Source organism: Nerophis lumbriciformis, linkage group LG04, assembly GCF_033978685.3.
Source record: "Nerophis lumbriciformis linkage group LG04, RoL_Nlum_v2.1, whole genome shotgun sequence".
Lineage (NCBI taxonomy): Eukaryota > Metazoa > Chordata > Actinopteri > Syngnathiformes > Syngnathidae > Nerophis > Nerophis lumbriciformis.
In genome coordinates, this window is record NC_084551.2 from 45,165,829 (window position 1) to 45,187,966 (window position 22,138).

Consider the following 22,138-nt stretch of genomic DNA (forward strand, 5'->3'; position numbering starts at 1 on the left):
TCCTTGACAGGCTAAGCCAGGGGTCGGCAACCCGCGGCTCCGAAGCCGCATGCGGCTCTTTGATCACTCTGATGCGGCTCAGCTGCTTGCTAAAGTTAACTGCTGAGTTTCTGGCAATCGGGACTCCAAATGTAACTTTTTACTGCAATTAAATTTTTCTTCAAAAATGGAGAAATTGGGAAAGATCGAAGATAGTTTTTTTCTCACGGGGAAGCAACATGTGGCTATCACATCTGAGAGGTACTACTCTACTACTTAGCAACTTTGCTCTCTTGTCTTGTTCTCAAAACACTCGTTGTTTATCTAAGTTGTTAAACATAAACATAGGGTGTCCAGCTATATGATCGTGATATTACATTTTATGATAATGACACCACACTTAATGATAGTGACACTAAACTTTATGATCGTGACACTACACTATGATAGTGTCACTACACTTTATGATCGTGACTGTACACTATGATAGTGTCACTACACTTTATGATCGTGACACTACACTTTATGATAGTTACACTACACTTTATGATAGTCACACTACACTTGATAATAGTAGCACTACACTTTATGATAGTGACACAACACTTTATGATATTGACACTACACTTTGTGATAGTGACACTACACTTTATCATAGTAACGCTACACTTAATGATCGTAACACTACACTTTATAATGATACCACACTTTATGATTGTAACACTACACTGTATGATAGTGACACCACACTTTATGATAATGACACTACAGGTTATTGTAACGCTTACATGGGCTAGGCGGGTTAAAAGTATAAACCGTGTAACAGAAGATGGTTCGTCTAGGAGCCTGAGGTATGAAAGATGACGACAACTAGTTATCTTGGTTTCGACTGCATTAAATGTATTAACACACGAATATAAATGACACAGATGACACAATAGAAAAAATAAAAATAATGCCCAAAACAAAAATACAAGATGCAGTCCTTCTGCCTTCTCGGAACCAGTTCACAGTTCAGTTCAAAAGGTACGCAAACGCTTTCGCGTCAGTCCAAAAGTTCAGTTCAAAAACAAAAGTAATCCAAAAAGGTTCGCGGCGGAGGAGAAAAAAATGCTTGTCTTACCGCGTAGGTGTTTAGCTCGCCATTTGTTGAGTTGAGTTTGAAGGTGGATAGGAAGCTCAGGTTGTTTGGGTCAACGGGTATTCCTTCCCGTAAAAAAAAACTTGACCTGAGTAATCGAGGCAAAACTACATACCATGCACGCCCCGATAATCGAACATGCCGGCTTTAATTAAGAAGTTTGGAAAGTGAGAATGAGAAGATTTTGCAAGTTTCTTCTCAAGCGTGTCTCACAGCACCGCAGCCACAGCAGACGGGAGGGGGTGGTAAAGAGAGCAGCACTTCCTTAAAAGGAAGTGCGCGGCAGGAAGTAACCCTCCACAATAAAAGTCTTTGCACTGTATGCGCATTTTCAATGGGTAATTTAAATATGGGTTACATTATGATCATAACACTACACCTTATGATAGTGGCACTACACTGGGGCGGTGTGGCGCAGTGGAAGAATGGCCGTGCGCGACCCGAGGGTCCCTGGTTCAATCCCCACCTAGTACCAACCTCGTCATGTCCGTTGTGTCCTGAGCAAGACACTTCACCCTTGCTCCTGATGGCTGCTGGTTAGCGCCTTGCATGGCAGCTCCCCCCATCAGTGTGTGAATGTGTGTGTGAATGGGTAAATGTGGAAGTAGTGTCAAAGCGCTTTGAGTACCTTGAAGGTAGAAAAGCGCTATACAAGTACAACCCATTTATCATTTATCATTTATTACACTTGATAGTGGCACTACACTTTATGATAGTGACACTACACATTGTGATAGTGACATTATACTTTATGATAATGACACTATACTTTATGATAAAGACACTACACTTTATGATAATGACACTACAATTTATGACCATAACACTACACTTTATGATAGTAACATTACACTTTATGAAAGTGACATGACACTTTATGATAGTGACACAACACTTTATCATAGTGACACTACACTTTATTATAGTAACACTACTCTTTATGATAGTGACACGGACACAACACTTTATGATAGTAACACTACACTTTATGATAGTGACACAACACTTTATGATAGTGACACAACACTTTATGATAGTAACACTACACTTTATGATAGTGACACGACACTTTATGATAGTGACACTACACTTTATGATAGTAACACTAGACTTTATGATAGTAACACTACACTTTATGATAGTGACACAACACTTTATCATAGTGACACTACATTTTATGATAGTAACACTACACTTTATGATAGTAACACTATACTTTATGATAGTAACACTACACTTTATGATAGTAACACAACACTTTATGATAGTAACACTACACTTTATGATAGTGACACTACACTTTATGATAGTGACACTACACTTAATGATTGTGACATGACACTTTATGATAGTGACACGACACTTTATGATAGTGACACTACACTTTATGATAGTGACACTACACTTTATGATAGTAACACTACACATTATGATAGTGACACAACACTTTATGATAGTGACACAACACTTTATGATAGTAGCACTACACTTTATGATAGTGACACTACACTGTATGATAGTGACACTACACTTTATGATAGTAACACTACACTTTATGATAGCGACACAACACTTTATGATAGTAACACTACACTTTATGATAGTAATACTACACTTTCTGATAGTGACATGACACTTTATGATAGTAACACTACACTTTATGATAGTGACACAACACTTTATGATAGTAACACTACACTTTATGATAGTAATACTACACTTTCTGATAGTGACACTACACTTTCTGATAGTGACATGACACTTTATGATAGTAACATGACACTTTATGATAGTGACACTACACTTTATGATAGTAACACTACAGAGGTCTCCACCAAGTAGCTGGTGATACAATAACCCATCAAAGGGTCAAATAACATTTGCTTTAACTCTTAGTATTTTAAAAGTGTTCAATTCAGACATTATTAATCTATTCATTGACAAATTACCACAAAATAGCATGAAGACAACGACCACACTGCTGAAGTGAACGTTTGTTTTGTTGCTGGTCAAATATCTCGGCTCTCCTTTGTTTTTGTTAAAATACTTTTCGTAGTGATGAAAAGTTGGAGACCTGCTCTATCATAAAGCTGAACACTGAATTCATACTTTTTGAAGTTGAGCAGGACAGATGTCGGTTGGCTAACTCTACGCTAGCTCGCTAGCTGTGTCCAAGCTACACTAACACGTATGCTGAAATGGATGTTGTTTTACTTGTTTTAGTCAAAATGAGTCAAAAATCACTCTTGTCTAATGTTATCCTTACAAACGTTATTGATCCACAAGGGAAATTGTTCCACACAGTAGCTCAGTTACAAAAGGATTGAAAGGGTAAGGATAGAAAGGATAGGGCGAAAACAAAAGGTATAAGGTAGACTAAAAATGTACCATAGTAGCAATATAAAATATAAAATATTTGTAATATTTACATATTATGTATACAGTATTTAATATATACTGATATTATATTATTCTATTCTATTATATTTGTATTTACTATGTGCAATATTATAGTATATGTAACAGCTGCAGCAAAAAAAAAAGGCATCATAAAATAGAGAGTAGATCCAGCAGAAAATATACATTATAAACAAAGAGAGGTAGCTAACATAGAAGCGGTCAGGTAACAGACATATTGCTGTATGGCGAGTGATTATACAGCTGGTGGAGTGCGGAATGAAGAAGTTCTTGAATCGAACACTGTGAGAACGAAGCTGAAGGAGCTGTTTGGTCTTTATATACTGCAAGGTTTTGTTATTCCTTTCTTAGCATATTAGCGGTCTGTTTTAAAAAATCAGAAATATCCTTTGGCGCTTCTGTATTCCTACCTCGGTGTAAAAAGTTAGGATGCTTCTGCTTCACACAAAAACATCAGTTTAGTGGAAACATTCACACCAAGCCTTAGGCAAAAGCACTGCTCCATAATTGGCATTTTTTATTTTTCAAAACCGCACACCCCTCGTTATTATTGATCCATCCCCGCGTGCTATGACTGATGTTGAGCCTCCCAGCCAACATGAGAGACTTCCTGGATGCCGCTTTGACCTTTGCCCCCTCCCACCCCCTTCTCTTCTGGGGCCTCCTGCAGGGCTCAAGCTGATCAAAAGCAACTCCACCCCTCTGAAGACCAGCGCACTCCCCCGGCCAGAGAGCACGGTGCAGCTGAAGGACATCGTGTGCTACCTGTCCCTGCTGGAAGGAGGACGGCCCGAAGACAAGCTTGAGTGTGAGTGTCCTCCATTCGTCTGATCGGTATCATGTTTGTCATTTTACCTTTGCATTATGTCCCCATTTGCTGACAAACGTTGATAATTGCTTATTTCAGTGATTCTCAAGCTGTGGTATGTGGGCTCCATCTCGTGGTTCGCAAAAAAATCACTGTAGTGTTTTATTTTCCTATCTGCAAACACAGTGTTACTGTTCAAACGGTGTGTTATGTTACATTGGCCAAAAAATATTAAATACACTTGTTAAATAAAACCTCTGCCTTTGTTTAATTAATATTTAGGCCTACTACGCTACTGTATTTTAATTATAGTAATTCATTATCGTCATTAATTATAGTCATTGTAGTGGTACTTGGAGAGCCAAGTCTTTCCTGAGGTGGTATTTGATAAAACAAGTTTGAGGACCACTGATTTATTTAATTCACAGAGTTAACTTGCTTAATTGGACACATGTGTTTTGTCATATTATTGGCATTTACACGCTAAAATATTTAGATGACTAAATATTTTACTCATTACTTAACTGAGGTTCGTCACCAGTGTTGGTCGAGTAGAGTACTTCCTCTGCTGGTTAGTCTGAGAGCTGCATCTTGTCAGTTCACAGATTTTTTTTTATAACTATTTTCTGTTATCAGCCCAGTTATGAAATCTCCATTAGATAAAAATATATTAAATAGACAAATAAATGAGTAATTAAATAATGAAGTATTAATCAATCAATACAAAAAAACTGTGTGTGATAATTTGTTTGATGATTAATAAAACAAAGTAAAGGGGAAAAAAGACAAACTTCCTTTGCTGGACCACATAATTAATTTTGTAGAAAATAAATCTATTGGTTTACTGCATTATTTAATAGATATGGCACCGCACATTAATATTGCAGTAGTTAAATAATTTCCTCATTATTTAACACAAAACTATTCAACTTTAAAATGGAAAATTATTTATTAACTTGTCCATTAGTTAATGAAATATAATATGAATGAACTAAATTCTAAATTTGTAATAATCAATAAAATTAATAAGAACTTAAAAAATTTAAAATAATGTATTATTTGTCCATTAGTTAATCAAATATAATCCGAATGAACTCAATTCTAAATTTGTAAATATTAATGTAATTAATAAGAATTTATAAAATGTGAATTAATTAATTTGTACATTAGTCAATGCTAAATAATCCGGATGTACTAAATTTTAAATTGTATTTATCAATTAAAACTAATAGGATTTTAAAAATGTGAAATAATGCATACATTTTTCAAATTTTTAATGAAATATATTATGATTGAACTAAATATTAAATTTGTATTTATCAATTAATTTAATAAACATTTAATCAAATGTGAAATCATTTACTAATTAGGCCATCAGTTAATCAAATTATAATCCAAATGAACAAAATTCTAAATGTGTGTTTATCAGTCAAATAAATAAAAAAATTTAAAATGTTAAATAATTCATACATTTTTCCATGAGTTAATCAAATATAATGTGATTAAACAAAATTTAAAACTTGTATTTGTCAATTAAATACAAAATAATTTTTAACATGTAAAATAATGTATACATTTTTTTGTGAGTTAATCAAATATAATCTGATTGAACTAAATGTTAAACTTATATTCATTAATGTAATTATTAGGAATACTTAAAATGTGAAATCATTAAATTGTCCATTAGTCCATGTAATATAATCCGAATGAACTAAATTATAAAATTATATTTGTTATTGTAATTAATAAGAATTTTTTTTAAAGTTTCCTCCAGGTACTCTGGCTTCCCCCAACCTCCAAAGACATGCAGCTGGGGATAGGTTGATTGGCAACACTAAATTGGCCTTAGAGTGTGAATGTTGTCTGTCTATCTGTGTTGGCCCTGCGATGAGGTAGCGACTTGTCCAGGGTGTACCCCGCCTTCCGCTCAAGTGCAGCTGGGATAGGCTCCAGCACCCTAGTGACCTGGAGAGGGACAAGCGGTTGAACATGGATGGATGGAAATGTGAAATAATCAACTAATTTGAACTAAATGAACTAAATTTTAAATACAGTTTTTTTAATTAAAACAAATCGATTTAATATTATCACTGTTATTTAATTAATCAACATTTTTTCTCTAAATTCACAATTTTATTAATTTATTTTACTCTAATTATCCATTTAAATATCAATGTGATGAATTTTGCCACAAATGCAGTGCGTGTAGCTCATTGCATGTTTTCTTCCTCTTTGACGCACTTTGAGACGTCAGCAGTTGTCCTTCTCCCGCCGAGAGACGTCCGCCACGACCGTGTGACTTTTAGTCTCCATGGCGATACTTGCGTGGGTATTTAAGAAAAAAAATAAAAATATGAGGCTATTGGCGCTGAATGAAAAAATATTACATAACTTTTTAAAGGTTGCCAGTGGAAGCACATGATGTTTATACTTAAGGTTAACGTCTCTCCTTTTTTCTTGTCTCCTCCACAGTTATGTTTCGTCTCTATGACACTGATGGAAACGGCTCTTTGGACAGCTCGGTACAGTATATCTATTTATTTTCCATCGTAATGTTGTATTTTTTAAGTATCACATCCTAATATCTGTTATTTATATCTGTGCTATGCTATAAAAAAAAAAAAATCTTATTTTTGCATCTATTCCAATATGTCAGCCTTTTCAGACATATTCGAGTGCATTGTCATTGGAAACTATACATAAATAATGAAATAGTAATAATAATAATAATAATAACTGGGATTTATATAGCGCTTTTCTAAGTACCCAAAGTCGCTTTACATGTAGAACCCATCAATCATTCACACCTGGTGGTGGTAAGCTACTTTCATAGCCACAGCTGCCCTGGGGTAGACTGACGGAAGCGTGGCTGCAATTTGCGCCAACGGCCCCTCCGACCACCACCTATCATTCATCATTCAATTCACCGGTGTGAGTGGCAAAGGGGGCAAAGGGTGAAGTGTCCCGCCCAAGGACACAACGGCAGCGATTTTTGGATGGTAAGAGGCGGGGAGCGAACCTGCAACCCTCAGGTTTCTGGCACGGTTGCTCTACCCACTACGCCATGCCGCCCCTGATATATAGTAATCCATCCATCCATCCATTTTCTACCGCTTATTCCCTTTGGGGTCGCGGGGGCGCTGGAGCCTATCTCAGCTACAATCGGGCGGAAGGCGGGGTACACCCTGGACAAGTATAGTAATAGTAATTCATATCTTACTGGCAACACAGTTTTCTGCCTTAGAGACTTTTTATGTGTAAGTAATATGCAACTATAATTGTTTGGTACTAGTTTATATTGACAAAAGTGCTGTTTTAGACTGCAATGTAGTTAAATTAAGGACTAATTATTACCTTTGTCTAACGTGTATGCTTAGCTGTTGTGTAGCTGCTAGCTTATAGCAGCCTATAGAAGAAAAGACCAATCTTGTGTGTTTATTGGAGGACATTTAGATGTTAACTGGCTGTACAACTTTGCCTAAGTAAGAAATGTTATAGGCAAGCCCACATACAGTAGGAAAGGTCAAATGAAACGTGAAAAATGTGGGGTATACACTATCCTCTTTAGCCGCCAGATGGCTGTAGAGCAGGGGTGTCAAACTTGTTTTCATTGAGGGCCACGTCGCAGTTATGTTTGACCTTTGGAAGACACTTATGATATTATTACACATTTGATTATTATTATTTTTTTGCTAACAATGTAAAAAAAAAAAAAATCTGTAGATTTTACGGTAAAGACTGGCTGCTCAGTTGTAAGAATTTTACTGTAAATTGTACAGTATTTTTTACATTGTAAATGGAAAATTTATACCACTGTTTTTTAAGGTAAAAAATGGCAGCTCAAATGCCAGAATTTTATTGTGAAATTTACTGTGGTATTTATAATTGTAAATAGAAAAATGTTTGATAACTATTCAAACAAAGTAGAGGAAAAAAAGACACACTTACTTTGCTGGACCACATAGTTAATTTTGTAGAAAAAAAAATCTATTGGTTTACTGCATTATGTAAACTTTACTGCACATTAATATTGCAGTAGTTAAATAATTTCCTCAATATTTAAGACAAAACTTTTAAACTTTAAAATGTAAAATGATGTATTAATTTTTCCATTGGTTAATGAAACATAATCTGAATGAACTAGGTTCTAAATTTGTATTTATCAATGAAATGAATAAGAATTTTTAAAATGTAAAAATAATTGATTAATTTGTCCATTAATTAATCAAATATAATCCGAATGTACTAAATTCTAAATTTGTAATTATTAATGTAATAAATAAAAAAAATTAAAATGTGAAATCATTAATTTGTACATTAGTCAATGCTAAATAATCTGGATGAACTAAATTCTAAATTTGTATTTATCAACTAAAACTAATAGGAATTTAAAAATAGAAAAAACATTTAAAAAAAAAAAAAGAACTGTACATTTTACAGTGTAATAATGTGAATGGCAAAACGATACTACAGTTTTTTACAGTAAAAACTGGACAGAATTGTGCTGTTTTTTCCATTTACTGTAAAATGCTGAAAAAAACTTACTGTCATTTTTACAGTGTGCAATTTGATGGATAACTTTGAAATCATAGTCAAAAAGACAAAACATATTTATTTCTATTTTGACAAAAACAATTGTTTGAATGTATGATAATAGATTTATTGCATTATTAGATAATATTTAATTTGAAGAATATGCGATTGCATGGAGTACATGTACTTTTTTCTTGTCAAAATGGAAAGAACAAATACATTTAGGAAGAGAAGTACTTTATGGACTCATTTCCAGGCTTTTGTGGGTCATATAAAATGATGAGGCGGGCCTTGAGACACTTGTGCTGTTGCAAAATTTACCCTGCAGGCATAAGACATTTAAACAATATTGAGAACTTGTTGAATTAGGTCCTGACGTTGTGCAACTCAAACCTAACGTAAAAACAAACATGCTTTTTGATAACGTTTAATCAATGTTGGGTTCTGACGTTGAGTTGACCATTGAAATTTGGTCATTTTCCAACCAATATTCTACAACACAAATACAACAGTAAAATAAGGTCATTTCCCAACCAACAACGTGGATCCAACGTTAGACACCTACATTTTCTGAAGTTACAGAAATAACTATTTTGCTACATTGTTTCAAAGTCTGTTTTAAAGGCCTACTGAAATGCGATTTTCTTATTTAAACGGGGATAGCAGGTCCATTCTATGTGTCATACTTGATCATTTCGCGATATTGCCATATTTTGCTGAAAGGATTTAGTATAGAACATCGACGATAAAGTTTGCAACTTTTGGTCGCTGATAAAAAAGCCTTGCCTCTACCGGAAGTAGCAGACGAGTAGCGTGACGTCACAGGTTGTGGAGCTCCTCACATCTGCACATTGTTTACAATCATGGCCACCAGCAGCGAGAGCGATTCGGACCGAGAAAGCGACAATTTCCCCATTAATTTGAGCGAGGATGAAACATTCGTGGATGAGGACTAGAGGGCAGTGGGAGCGATTCAGATAGGGAATATGCTGTGAGAGGTGGGTGGGACCTGATATTCAGCTGGGAATGACTAAAACAGTAAATAAACACTAGACATATATATACTCTATTAGCCACAACACAGGCTTATATTTAATATGCCACAAATTAATACCGCATAACAAACACCTCCACCCTCCCGTCCATATAACCCGCCAATACAACTCAAACACCTGCACAACACACTCAATCCCACAGCCCAAAGTACCGTTAACCTCCCCAAAGTTCATACAGCACGTATATTTCCCCAAATTCCCCAAAGTTACGTACGTGAGACTTTTTGAGACTTTTATTAGTAGGTTGCACAGTGAAGTACATATTCCGTACAATTGACCACTAAATGGTAACACCCGAATAAGTTTTTCAACTTGTTTAAGTCGGGGTCCACTTAAATTGATTCATCATACAGATATATACTATCATATATACTATCATCATAATACAGTCATCACACAAGATAATCATCAGGGTGTATACATTGAATTATTTACGTGACATGCACATAGCTGCACACATGTACGGGCAAGCGATCAAATGTTTGGAAGCGTACTCACGGTACCGTGTCTGCGTATCCAACTCAAAGTCTTCCTGGTAAGAGTCCCTGTTGTCCCAGTTCTCCACAGGCCAATGGTAAAGATTGATTTTCATCTTTCGGGAATGTAAACAATGAAACACCGGCCGTGTTTGTGTTGCTAAAGTCGGCCGCAATACACCGCTTCCCTCCTACAGCTTTCTTCTTTGCTGTCTCCATTGTTCATGGAACAAATTGCAAAAGATTCACCAACACAGATGTCCAGAATACTGTGAAATTTTGCGATGAAACAGACGACTTAATAGCTGGCCATCAGGCTGTCTCAAAATGTCCTCCACAATCCGCGACGTCGCACGCTGACGTCATCATACCGAGACGTTTTCAGCAGGATATGTCGCGCAAAATTTAAAATTGCACTTTAGTAAACTAACCCAGCCGTATTGGCATGTGTTGCAATGTTAAGATTTCATCATTGATATATAAACTATCAGACTGCGTGGTCGGTAGTAATGGGTTTCAGTAGGCCTTTAAAGGACATGTATGTATAATCAAAGTTGTATCAATGTCTTGTGCCTGCTAGGTAATATCTTAAAATGTGTTTTGTGGTAATTACAACTTTGAACACAGCGTCAGTTGCTATGTAGAGTGGCGCTTTCCATAATTTTCAGCAGACTGCATTGCAAAATGATTAACCCCCTCCTTTCTTCTCACGCGAGATCCACTCAGGAATGGGGCCATATGAATCCCTTCCCTGCTGTAATACCATACTTGTTTGGTTTTTTTTGCTGATATGGACCGATATCAGTATCAGATGGAATGTAATATACACCCCTTTATAGCTGGTTAAGGAGCTAACTCAGGAAAACACCTAACATACTACCAGAATTCCCAAATCTTAAACTGTATAAAATTCAAAAATAATAGTGTGTACTATCATAAGTTTGACCTCAAAGGCGTGCAGAAGCACTGTAATTTATCCTATTATTAGGCGCCATAATTTAGGGTGGACGGACAGACCAAAGTCAGAAACAAACATTCCAGGTGAAATGTACGCATATACCTGTACTGTACCTCTGAAATCTTTATTTAGTACGATCATAATATTATGTATCTCAGCATCACAAGTCCTCATAATAATAGAAGAATTGAAAGACGAAGACATTAAAGTCAAACTGTAATCATGGACCTAAATTCTCCCCACTCCTCCCTCTGTGACATTCCCAGCCTGTTATTAAACTGTACACTCACGCTAGGCAACATCAGCTGCAATGCACTGTAAGCTAAATACTGTCTTTATTTGTGTGTCCTTATATACACTACCCCAGTCGTTCTCAAACGGTCCACCACTTAACCAAATATTGCAGTGTTATTCAATTCATTATTTATGTACGGTATTTTATTTTCCTACAGTATATTCAAACAGTGTTAGTGTTCAAACTGTGTGTAAAGTTACAGTGCCCAAAAAATATTAAATTTAATTGTTAAATACAAAACCCGAAACTGGTGAAGTTGGCACGTTGTGTAAATCGTAAGTAAAAACAGAATACAATGATTTGCAAATCTTTTTCAACCTGTATTCAATTAAATAGACTGCAAAGACAACATACTTAACGTTCGAACTGGAAAACGTTGTTATTTTTTGTAAATATTAGCTCATTTTGAATTTGATGCCTGTAACATGTTTCAAAAAAGCTGGCACAAGTGGCTAAAAAAACTGAGAAAGTTGAGGAATGCTCATAAAACACTTATTTGGAACATGCCACAGGTGAACAGGCTAATTGGGAACAGGTGGATGCCATGATTGGGTATAAAAGCAGCTTCCATGAAATGCTCAGTCATTCACAAACAAGGATGGGGCGAGGGTCACCACTTTGTGAACAAATGCCTGAGCAAATTGTCGAACAGTTTAAGAACAACATTTCTCAACGAGTTATTGCAAGGAATTTAAGGATTTCACCAACTAAGGTCCGTAATATCATCAAAACTTTCAGATAATCTGGAGAAACCACTGCACGTAGCGATGATATTACGAACCTATGATCCCTCAGGCGGTACTGCATCAAAAAGCGACATCAGTGTATAAAGGATATCACCACATGGGCTCAGAAACACTTCAGAAAACTACTGTCAGTAAATACAAGTTGTCGCTACATTTGTAAGTTAATACTCTACTATGCAAAGCCAAAGCCATTTATCAACAACACCAAGAAATGCCGTCGGCTTTGCTGGGCCCGAGCTCATTTAATAAGGACTGATGCAAAGTGGAAAACTGTTCTGTAGTCTGAGAAGTCCACATTTCAAATAGTTTTTGGAAACTATGGACGTAGTGTCCTTCGGAACAAAGAAGAAAATAACTATCCGGACTGTTATAGGCGCAAAGTTCAAAAGCCAACATCTGTGATGGTATGGGGGTGTATTAATGCCCAAGGGATGGGTAACTTACACATCTGTGAAGGCACCATTAATGCTAGAAGGTACATACAGGTTTTGGAGCAACGTATGTTGCCATCCAAGCAACGTTATCATCGACGCCCCTGCTTATTTCAGCATGAAAATGCCAAGCCACGTGTTACAACAGCTTGGCTTCATAGTAAAAGAGTGCGGGTACTAGACTGGCCTGCCTGTAGTCCAGACTTGTCTCCCATTGAAAATGTGTGGCGCTATATGAAGCCTAAAATACCACAATGGAGACCCCAGACTGTTGAACACCTTAAGCTGTACATCAAGCAAGAATGGGAAAGAAATCCACCTGAAAAGCCTCAAAAATTGGTCAACTCAGTTCCCAAATGTTTACTGAGTGTTGTTAAAAGGAAAGGCCATGTAACACAGTGGTAAAAATGCCCCTGTGCCAACTTTTGCAATGTGTTGCTGCTATCAAATTCTAAGTGAATGATTATTTGGAGAAAAAAAAATAAGTTTCTCAGTTTGAACATTAAATATCTTGTTTTTCAGAATATTCAATTGAATATAAGTTGAAAAGGATGTGCAAATCATTTGATTCTGTTTTTATTTATGAATTACACAACGTGCCAACTTCACTGGTTTTGGGTTTTGTAAAACCTCTGCCTTGTTTTTAATGAAAACTTAGGCCTACTACACTATCCATCCATCTTCTTCCACTTATCCGAGGTCGGGTCGCGGGGGCAGCAGCCTAAGCAGGGAAGCCCAGACTTCCCTCTCCCCAGCCACTTCGTCCTGCTCTTCCCGGGGGATCCCGAGGCGTTCCCAGGCCAGCCGGGAGACATAGTCTTCCCAACATGTCCTGGGTCTTCCCCGTGGCCTCCTACCGATCAGACGTGCCCTAAACACCTCCCTAGGGAGGCGTTTGGGTGGCATCCTGACCAGATGCCCGAACCACCTCATCTGGCTCCTCTCGATGTGGAGGGGCAGCGGCTTTACTTTGAGCTCCCCCGGATGGCAGAGCTTCTCACCCTATCTCTAAGGGAGAGCCCCGCCACCCGGCGAAGGAAAGTAATTTCGGCCGCTTGTACCCGTGATCTTGTCCTTTCGGTCATAACCCAAAGCTCATGACCATAGGTGAGGATGGGAACGTAGATCAACCGGTAAATTGAGAGCTTTGCCTTCCGGTTCAGCACCTTCTTCTGAATAAGACTTGAACTCCTCCACTTGCGGCAGGGTCTCCCCCGCAACCCGGAGATGGCACTCCACCCTTTTCCGGGCGAGAACCATGGACTCTGACTTGGAGGTGCTGATTCTCATCCCAGTCGCTTCACACTCGGCTGCGAATCGATCCAGTGAGAGCTGAAGATCCTGGCCATATGAAGCCATCAGGACCACATCATCTACAAAAAGCAGAGACCTAATCCTGCAGCCACCAAACAGGATCCCCTCAACGCCTTGACTGCGCCTAGAAATTCTGTCCATAAAAGTTATGAACAGAATCGGTGACAAAGGGCAGCCTTGGCGGGGTCCAACCCTCACTAAACGTGTCCGACTTACTGCCGGCAATGCGGACCAAGCTCTGACACTGATCATACAGGGAGCGGACCGCCACAATCAGACAGTCTGATACCCCAAACTCTCTGAGCACTCCCCACAGGACTTCCCGAGGGACACGGTCGAATGCCTTCTCCAAGTCCACAAAGCACATGTAGACTGGTTGGGCAAACTACCATGCACCCTCAAGGACCCTGCCGAGAGTATAGAGCTGGTCCACAGTTCCACGACCAGGACGAAAACCAAACTGTTCCTCCTGAATCCGAGGTTCGACTATCCGGCGTAGCCTCCTCTCCAGTACACCTGAATAGACCTTACCGGGAAGGCTGAGGAGTGTGATCCCACAATAGTTAGAACACACCCTCCGGTTCCCCTTCTTAAAGAGAGGAACCACCACCCCGGTCTGCCAATCCATAGGTACCGCCCCCGATGCCCACGGGATACTGCAGAGTCTTGTCAACCAAGACAGCCCCACAGCACCCAGAGCCTTAAGGAACTCCGGGCGGATCTCATCGACCCCCGGGGCGTTGCCACCAAGGACCTTTTTAACTACCTCAGCAACCTCAGCCCCAGAAATAGGAGAGCTCACCACAGATTCCCCAGGCACTGCTTCCTCATAGGAAGGCGTGTTGGTGGGATTAAGGAGGTCTTAGAAGTATTCCCTCCACCGATCCACAACATCCGCAGTCGAGGTCAGCAGAACACCGTCCGCACCATACACGGTGTTGATAGTGCACTGCTTCCCCTTCCTGAGGCGGCGGATGGTGGTCCAGAATCGCTTTGAAGCCGTCCGGAAGTCGTTTTCCATGGCGTCCCCGAACTCCTCCCATGTCTGAGTTTTTGCCTCCGCGACCGCTGAAGCCGCACACCGCTTGGCCTGTCGGTACCTGTCCGCTGCCTCAGGAGTTCTATGAGCCAAAAGAACCCCATAGGACTCCTTCTTCAGCTTGACGGCATCCCTCACCGCTGGTGTCCACCAACGGGTTCTAGGATTACTGCCACGACAGGCACCAACTACCTTGCAGCCACAGCTCCAATCAGCCGCCTCGACAATAGAGGTGTGGAACATGGTCTACTCGGACTCAATGTCCAGCACCTCCCTCGCGACATGTTCAAAGTCCTTCCGGAGGTGGCGATTGAAACTCTCTCTAACAGGAGACTCTGCCAAATGTTCCCAGCAAACCCTCACAATGCGTTTGGGCCTGCCAGGTCTGTCCGGCATCCACCATCGCAGCCAACTCACCACCAGGTGGTGATCGGTAGAAAGCTCCGCCCCTCTCTTCACCCGAGTGTCCAAAACATGAAGCCGCAAATCCGATGACACAACTACAAAGTCGATCATGGAACTGCGGCCTAGGGTGTCCTGGTGCCAAGTGCATATATGGACACCCTTATGTTTGAACATGGTGTTCTTTATGGACAATCTGTGACGGGCACAAAAGTCCAATAGCAAAACACCACTCGGGATCAGATCCGGCGGCCATTCTTCCCAATCACGCCTCTCCAGGTTTCACTGTCGTTGCCAATATGAGCGTTGAAGTCCCCCAGTAGAACGAGAATCACCCGGGGGAGCACTCTCAAGTACTCCCTCGAGTGAATCCAAAAAGGGTGGGTACTCTGAGCTGCCGTTTGGCGCGTAACTGCAAACAACAGTCAGGACCCGTCCCCCCACCCGAAGGCGGAGGGAAGCTACCCTCTCGTCCACTAGGTTGAACTCCAACGTGCAGGCTTTGAGCCGGGGGGTAACAAGAATTTCCACCCCAGCCCGTCGCCTCTCACTGCTGGCAAAGCCAGAGTGGAAGAGAGTCCGGCCCCTCTCGAGAGAACTGGTTCCAGAGCCCTTGCTGTGCGTCGAAGTGAGTCCGACTATATCTAGCCGGAACTTCTCCACCTCGCGCACTAGCTCAGGCTCCTTCCCCCCCAGCGAGGTGACGTTCCACGTCCCAAGAGCTAGCTTCTGTAGCCGAGGATTGGACCGCCACGTGCCCTGCCTTCGGCTGCAGCCCAGCTCACATTGCACCCGTCCTCTATGGCCCCTGCTATGGGTGGTGAGCCCATTGGAGGGGGGACCCACGTTGCCTCTTTGGGCTGTGCTTGGCCGGGCCCCATGGGGACAGGCCTGGCCACCAGGCGCTCGCCATCGTGTCCCACCTCCGGGCCTGGCTCCAGAGGGGGCCCCGGTGACCCGCGTCTGGGCGAGGGAAATCTGTGTCCTTCGTTTTTATTTTTCATGGAGGTTTACTCCACTACTGTATTTTAATGTTGATCATTATGGTGGTACTTGGTGAAAAACCTTTTTTGAGCCACTGCACTACACTACATTAAGCTGCAGAAATGTTGCAGCAAAGCAGCATCAATTTTGCACAGAAGGAGTAGTAGTGTGGGACAGGAAGTACGACACATAAACACAACTAGTTGTTCTCGAACACAGGTATTCTCAAACTGTGGTACACATACTGCTCGTGGTACGCGGGCTCCATCTAGTGGTACGCCAAATAATCACTTAATTAGATATTCAAATACAGTGTTATACTGTTCAAACTGTGTGTAATGTTACAATGGCCAAAATAATAACTATACTTGTTAAGTAAATAATCTGCCTTGTAGTTAATGAAAGCTTAGGTCTACTACGCTACTGTATTTTAATGTTGGTCATTATGGTGGTACTTGGAGAGCCAAGAGTGTTCTGAGTTGGTACTTGGTGAAAAAAGTTTGAGAACCACTGCACTACACTACATTAAGATACATAAATGTTTGTGGAGTATAATTAAACTTAAAAAAAACTTTTAAATACACAACTGTGCAATCTAACTGTTGAATGTTTCACTACTTTTGGCAAAACTTTTGTTCCACCAAGTGCCACCTCAGAAAACACTTGGTTTTCCAAGTACTACCATAATGACCAACATTAAAATAGTGTAATAGGCATAATTATTCATTAAAAAAACAAGGCAGAGGTTTTATTTAACAAATATATTTAATATTTTTGGCCAGTGTAACATAACACACAGTTTGAACAGTTACACTGTGTTTAAATACAGTAAAATAAAATTATGTACTTATATAAATGAATTGCATTACAATATTGGGTTAAATGATTCCTTGGCGTACCACTAGATAGAGCCAGCCAGGAAAATCATTGTTTTAACAGGAAGGAAGCCGAATGACACATTTCACAATATATTTATGTGCATGTGTACTTGTGTGTCTGCAGGAGCTGGAGCACATCATCTCCCAAATGATGCACGTGGCCGAGTACCTGGAATGGGACGTGACCGAGCTCAAACCCGTAAGAACACAAACCTCTCACTGGACGCTCATTTATTTAGTTTGGCAATTAAAATACATTTTCAATGGTTAATAATTCGAAGATGGCATGTACAGCATTCCCTGTGGGTTCAATGCAACAGAACAAGCTTTGCAGCGCTCTTAAATAGAGGAATGTTCATCTGTAGTATAATTATAATAATAATAATAATACAATATTGTTTAATAAAACAACATGTATTCAATTAAATAATTAAAATTTGAAAAAAGCAGGACCCTTTCTACATTAACCTACATTTCTTTCTACCATTAATTACATTTTTAATAAAAGAAAAGTGTGTTTAATTAAATGAAAATTTTAACAAAACATGACCCAAATGCTTTTCTCGACAAACCTACAACTATTATTGTAATTTTTTGATAAAGACATGTAATTTAAACAGCACAATTTTTTAAAGAGGGATTTACCATAGTCTAGTTTTAAGATGCACAGCTTTTGTGGTAATTAAGGTACAAACCCCGTTTCCATATGAGTTGGGAAATTGTGTTAGATGTAAATATAAACCGAATACAATGATTTGCAAATCCTTTTCAACCCATATTCAGTTGAATATGCTACAAAGACAACATATTTGATGTTCAAACTGATAAAAAAAATTTTTTTTGCAAATAATCATTAACTTTAGAATTTGATGCCAGCAACACGTGACAAAGAAGTTGGGAAAGGTGGCAATAAATACTGATACAATTGAGGAATGCTCATCAAACACTTATTTGGAACATCCCACAGGTGAACAGGCAAATTGGGAACAGGTGGGTGCCATGATTGGGTATAAAAGTAGATTCCATGAAATGCTCAGTCATTCACAAATAAGGATGGGGCGAGGGTCACCACTTTGTCAACAAATGCGTGAGCAAATTGTTGAACAGTTTAAGAAAAACCTTTCTCAACCAGCTATTGCAAGGAATTTAGGGATTTTACCATCTACAGTCCGTAATATCATCAAAGGTTTCAGAGAATCTGGAGAAATCACTGCACGTAAGCAGCTAAGCCCGTGACCTTGGATCTCTCAGGCTGTACTGCATCAACAAGCGACATCAGTGTGTAAAAGATATCACCACATGGGCTCAGGAACACTTCAGAAACCCACTGTCAGTAACTACAGTTGGTCATCTGTAAGTGCAAGTTAAAACTCTCCTATGCAAGGCGAAAACCGTTTATCAACAACACCCAGAAACGCCGTCGGCTTCGCTGGGCCTGAGCTCATCTAAGATGGACTGATACAAAGTGGAAAAGTGTTCTGTGGCCTGATGAGTCCACATTGCATATTGTTTTTGGAAACTGTGGACGTCGTGTCCTCCGGACCAAAGAGGAAAAGGACCATCCGGATTGTTATAGGCGCAAAGTTGAAAAGCCAGCATCTGTGATGGTATGGAGGTGTATTAGTGCCCAAGACATGGGTAACTTACACATCTGTGAAGGCGCCATTAATGCTAAAAGGTACATACAGGTTTTGGAGCAACATATGTTGCCATCCAAGCAATGTTACCATGCATGCCCCTGCTTATTTCAGAAAGACAATGCCAAGCCACGTGCTACATCAACGTGGCTTCATAGTAAAAGAGTGCGGGTACTAGACTGGCCTGCCTGGAGTCCAGACCTGTCTCCCATTGAAAACGTGTGGCGCATTATGAAGCCTAAAATACCACAACGGAGACCCCCGGACTGTTGAACAACTTAAGCTGTACATCAAGCAAGAATGGGAAAGAATTCCACCTGAGAAGCTTAAAAAATGTGTCTCCTCAGTTCCCAAACGTTTACTGAGTGTTGTTAAAAGGAAAGGCCATGTAACACATTGGTGAACATGCCCTTTCCCAACTACTTTCGCACGTGTTGTAGCCATGAAATTCTAAGCTAATTATTATTTGCAAAAAAAAAGTTTATGAGTTTGAACATCAAATATCTTGTCTTTGTGTGCATTCAATTGAATATGGGTTGAAAAGGATTTGCAAATCATTGTATTCCGTTTATATTTACATCTAACACAATTTCCCAACTCATATGGAAACGGGGTTTGTATGTAAATGTGCTTTACACCAGGGGTTCTTAACTCTTTTGACATCAAGGCCCAACTTTTCCCAAATATTATCACTGAATTAGTAATCATACTCTTGATTTTAATTGTATTATAATTATATCCAACCTACTCATAGTTAACCTTATCGAATGACATGAAAGCATGTGTTAATCACAAATATTTTTATTTATTTAACACATAAACCTTAGGCTTAAGTCAGGCTGATTAAAAAAATAAATACTCATCAAATATACTGCATAGGAAGGCACTCATTAATAACTGACGAAAAATAAATGTGCATACAATTATGTTGCGCTAAAAAAGGGATAAGCGGTAGAAAATGGATGGATGAATAAAATAAACTAATTTAATAATGTAATAATTTCTTACATAAACTGTCAATAAAATTAAAGGTCAAATGAAAATACAGCTTCACCACTTAAGTCAGTGTTTTGCGCTTAAAAAACGTATTTATGACTTTAGCTCCAGACTTCTTCAGTTTGTTTTGATACAGAGTCCTGTATAAAGAAAGTATGGCCAGCGCAGTCTCAAAATTGGTAGCAAACATGGCACCCTGTGGCCTGTTGAGTGGCTTTTGACCAATCATTAAGGAGATGGCCTGGCCATACTCTCTCTGATTAGTCAAAAGCCTCTCACATGACTCCAGGGCGCCAAGTTTGCTACCAACTTTGAAACCAAGTTGGCCATTCTCTCTCTACACTGCTCTGGTTTAATACTGTCATTACTGCCACAAGTGGTGGAAAAGTGTATTACAATTGAGTACCGCTACAGCCTATTACACTGTAATAGGCTGTAAAAATCTGTTAGCTGTGGCCTGTAATAATTACAGGCCACAGCTAACAGATTTTTTTAGCGACCTATGTTTAAGAAACACTGCTTTAAAACATTGAAGACAAATACTTTAAAAGCAATTCAGTCCTTTACATTAACGTTTATGAATTTTTTTTCTAAAAAGTAAAACATGTAAAAACTTTCAAGACTGTTCACAGTTTCATCCACCAAAGGTCAAAGTTCAGATTGTCAGGTGCATGTAACTTGTACCTATATTTTCCCCTTGGTAGATACTGCAGGAAATGATGCAGGAAATCGACTACGACCACGATGGCACCGTGTCTCTGGAGGAGTGGATCCAAGGAGGCATGACCACCATCCCACTGCTGGTTCTGTTGGGTCTGGAGACGGTAGGTGCACAAGGGCCCCTAAACTTTTTTATTCCTGTACTTTCATTCATACTCATGTCATAATTCTTACTTTATGTATTGAAAGCTTTTTGGGTCAAAAATTGGAAATGGCTGTTTTAAACCAAAGGTGTCCAAAGTGCGGCCTGAGGGCCATTTGAGGCCCACTGCCGCAGCTCGAGTTTTGTTGGCCTGCAACATGTTGTCGGAAAAAAGAAAGTACAAATGTAAGAAAGAAGTGCAAAAATTATTAATTTAATGAAAAGAAAGCTGAAAATGTGATACACAATTTGAAAAGTTTAAGTATGCGTGTGATATTCAGATATGTTTTTACAAATGCTACAAATAGACACTATATATCAAACCTTAGTGTCATTTTAAGTGCTATTTTTGTATTATAAGTAGAGATGTCCGATAATGGCTTTTTTGCCGATATCCGATATTCCGATATTGTCCAACTCTTAATTACCGATTCCGATATCAACCGATACTGATATATACAGTCGTGGAATTAACACATTATTATGCCTAATTTTGTTGTGATGCCCCGCTGGATGCATTAAACAATGTAACACGGTTTTCCAAAATAAATCAATTCAAGTTATGGAAAAAAATGCCAACATGGCACGGCTATATTTATTATTGAAGTCACAAAGTGCATTATTTTTTTAACATGCCTCAAAACAGCAGCTTGGTATTTGGGACATGCTCTCCCTGAGAGAGCATGAGGAGGTTGGGGGGGGCGGGGTTTAGGTGGGGGCGGGGGGTAGGTTGTAGCGGGTGGGTGTATATTGTAGCGTCCCGGAAGAGTTAGTGCTGCAAGGGGTTCTGGGTAATTGTTCTGTTGTGTTTATGTTGTGTTACGATGCAGATGTTCTCCCGGAATGTGTTTGTCATTCTTGTTCGGTGTGGGTTCACAGCGTGGCACATATTTGTAACAGTATTGAAGTTGTTTATACGGCCACCCTCAGTGTGACCTGTATAGCTGTTGACCAAGTATGCTTTGCATTCACTTGTGTGTGTGAAACGCCGTAGATATTATGTGATTGGGCCGGCACGCAAAGGCACGCCCCCAATATTGTTGTCTGGGTGGAAATCGGGAGAAATTCGTGAGAATGGTTGCCCCGGGAGATTTTCGGGAGAGGCTCTGAAATTCGGGAGTCTCCCAGTAAAAATCGGGAGGGTTGGCAAGTATGACTGGGAGACGCAACCACTCTGTACTTCTTC

At 39.5% G+C, this 22,138-nt stretch overlaps 1 protein-coding gene across 3 annotated transcripts in view; it reads left to right on the forward strand.

The window, feature by feature from the left end:
* The window catches only part of dgkb (diacylglycerol kinase, beta), a 266,844-nt gene that overhangs the window by 101,899 nt on the left and 142,807 nt on the right, over window positions 1-22,138 (forward strand). For all 3 annotated transcript variants that reach the window (XM_061956152.1, XM_061956165.1, XM_061956159.1), the window contains 4 exons: window positions 4,209-4,346; window positions 6,819-6,868; window positions 17,582-17,656; window positions 20,795-20,914. In XM_061956152.1, coding sequence (XP_061812136.1) covers window positions 4,209-4,346; window positions 6,819-6,868; window positions 17,582-17,656; window positions 20,795-20,914 — 383 coding nt within the window. The remainder of the gene's footprint in view (window positions 1-4,208; window positions 4,347-6,818; window positions 6,869-17,581; window positions 17,657-20,794; window positions 20,915-22,138) is intronic.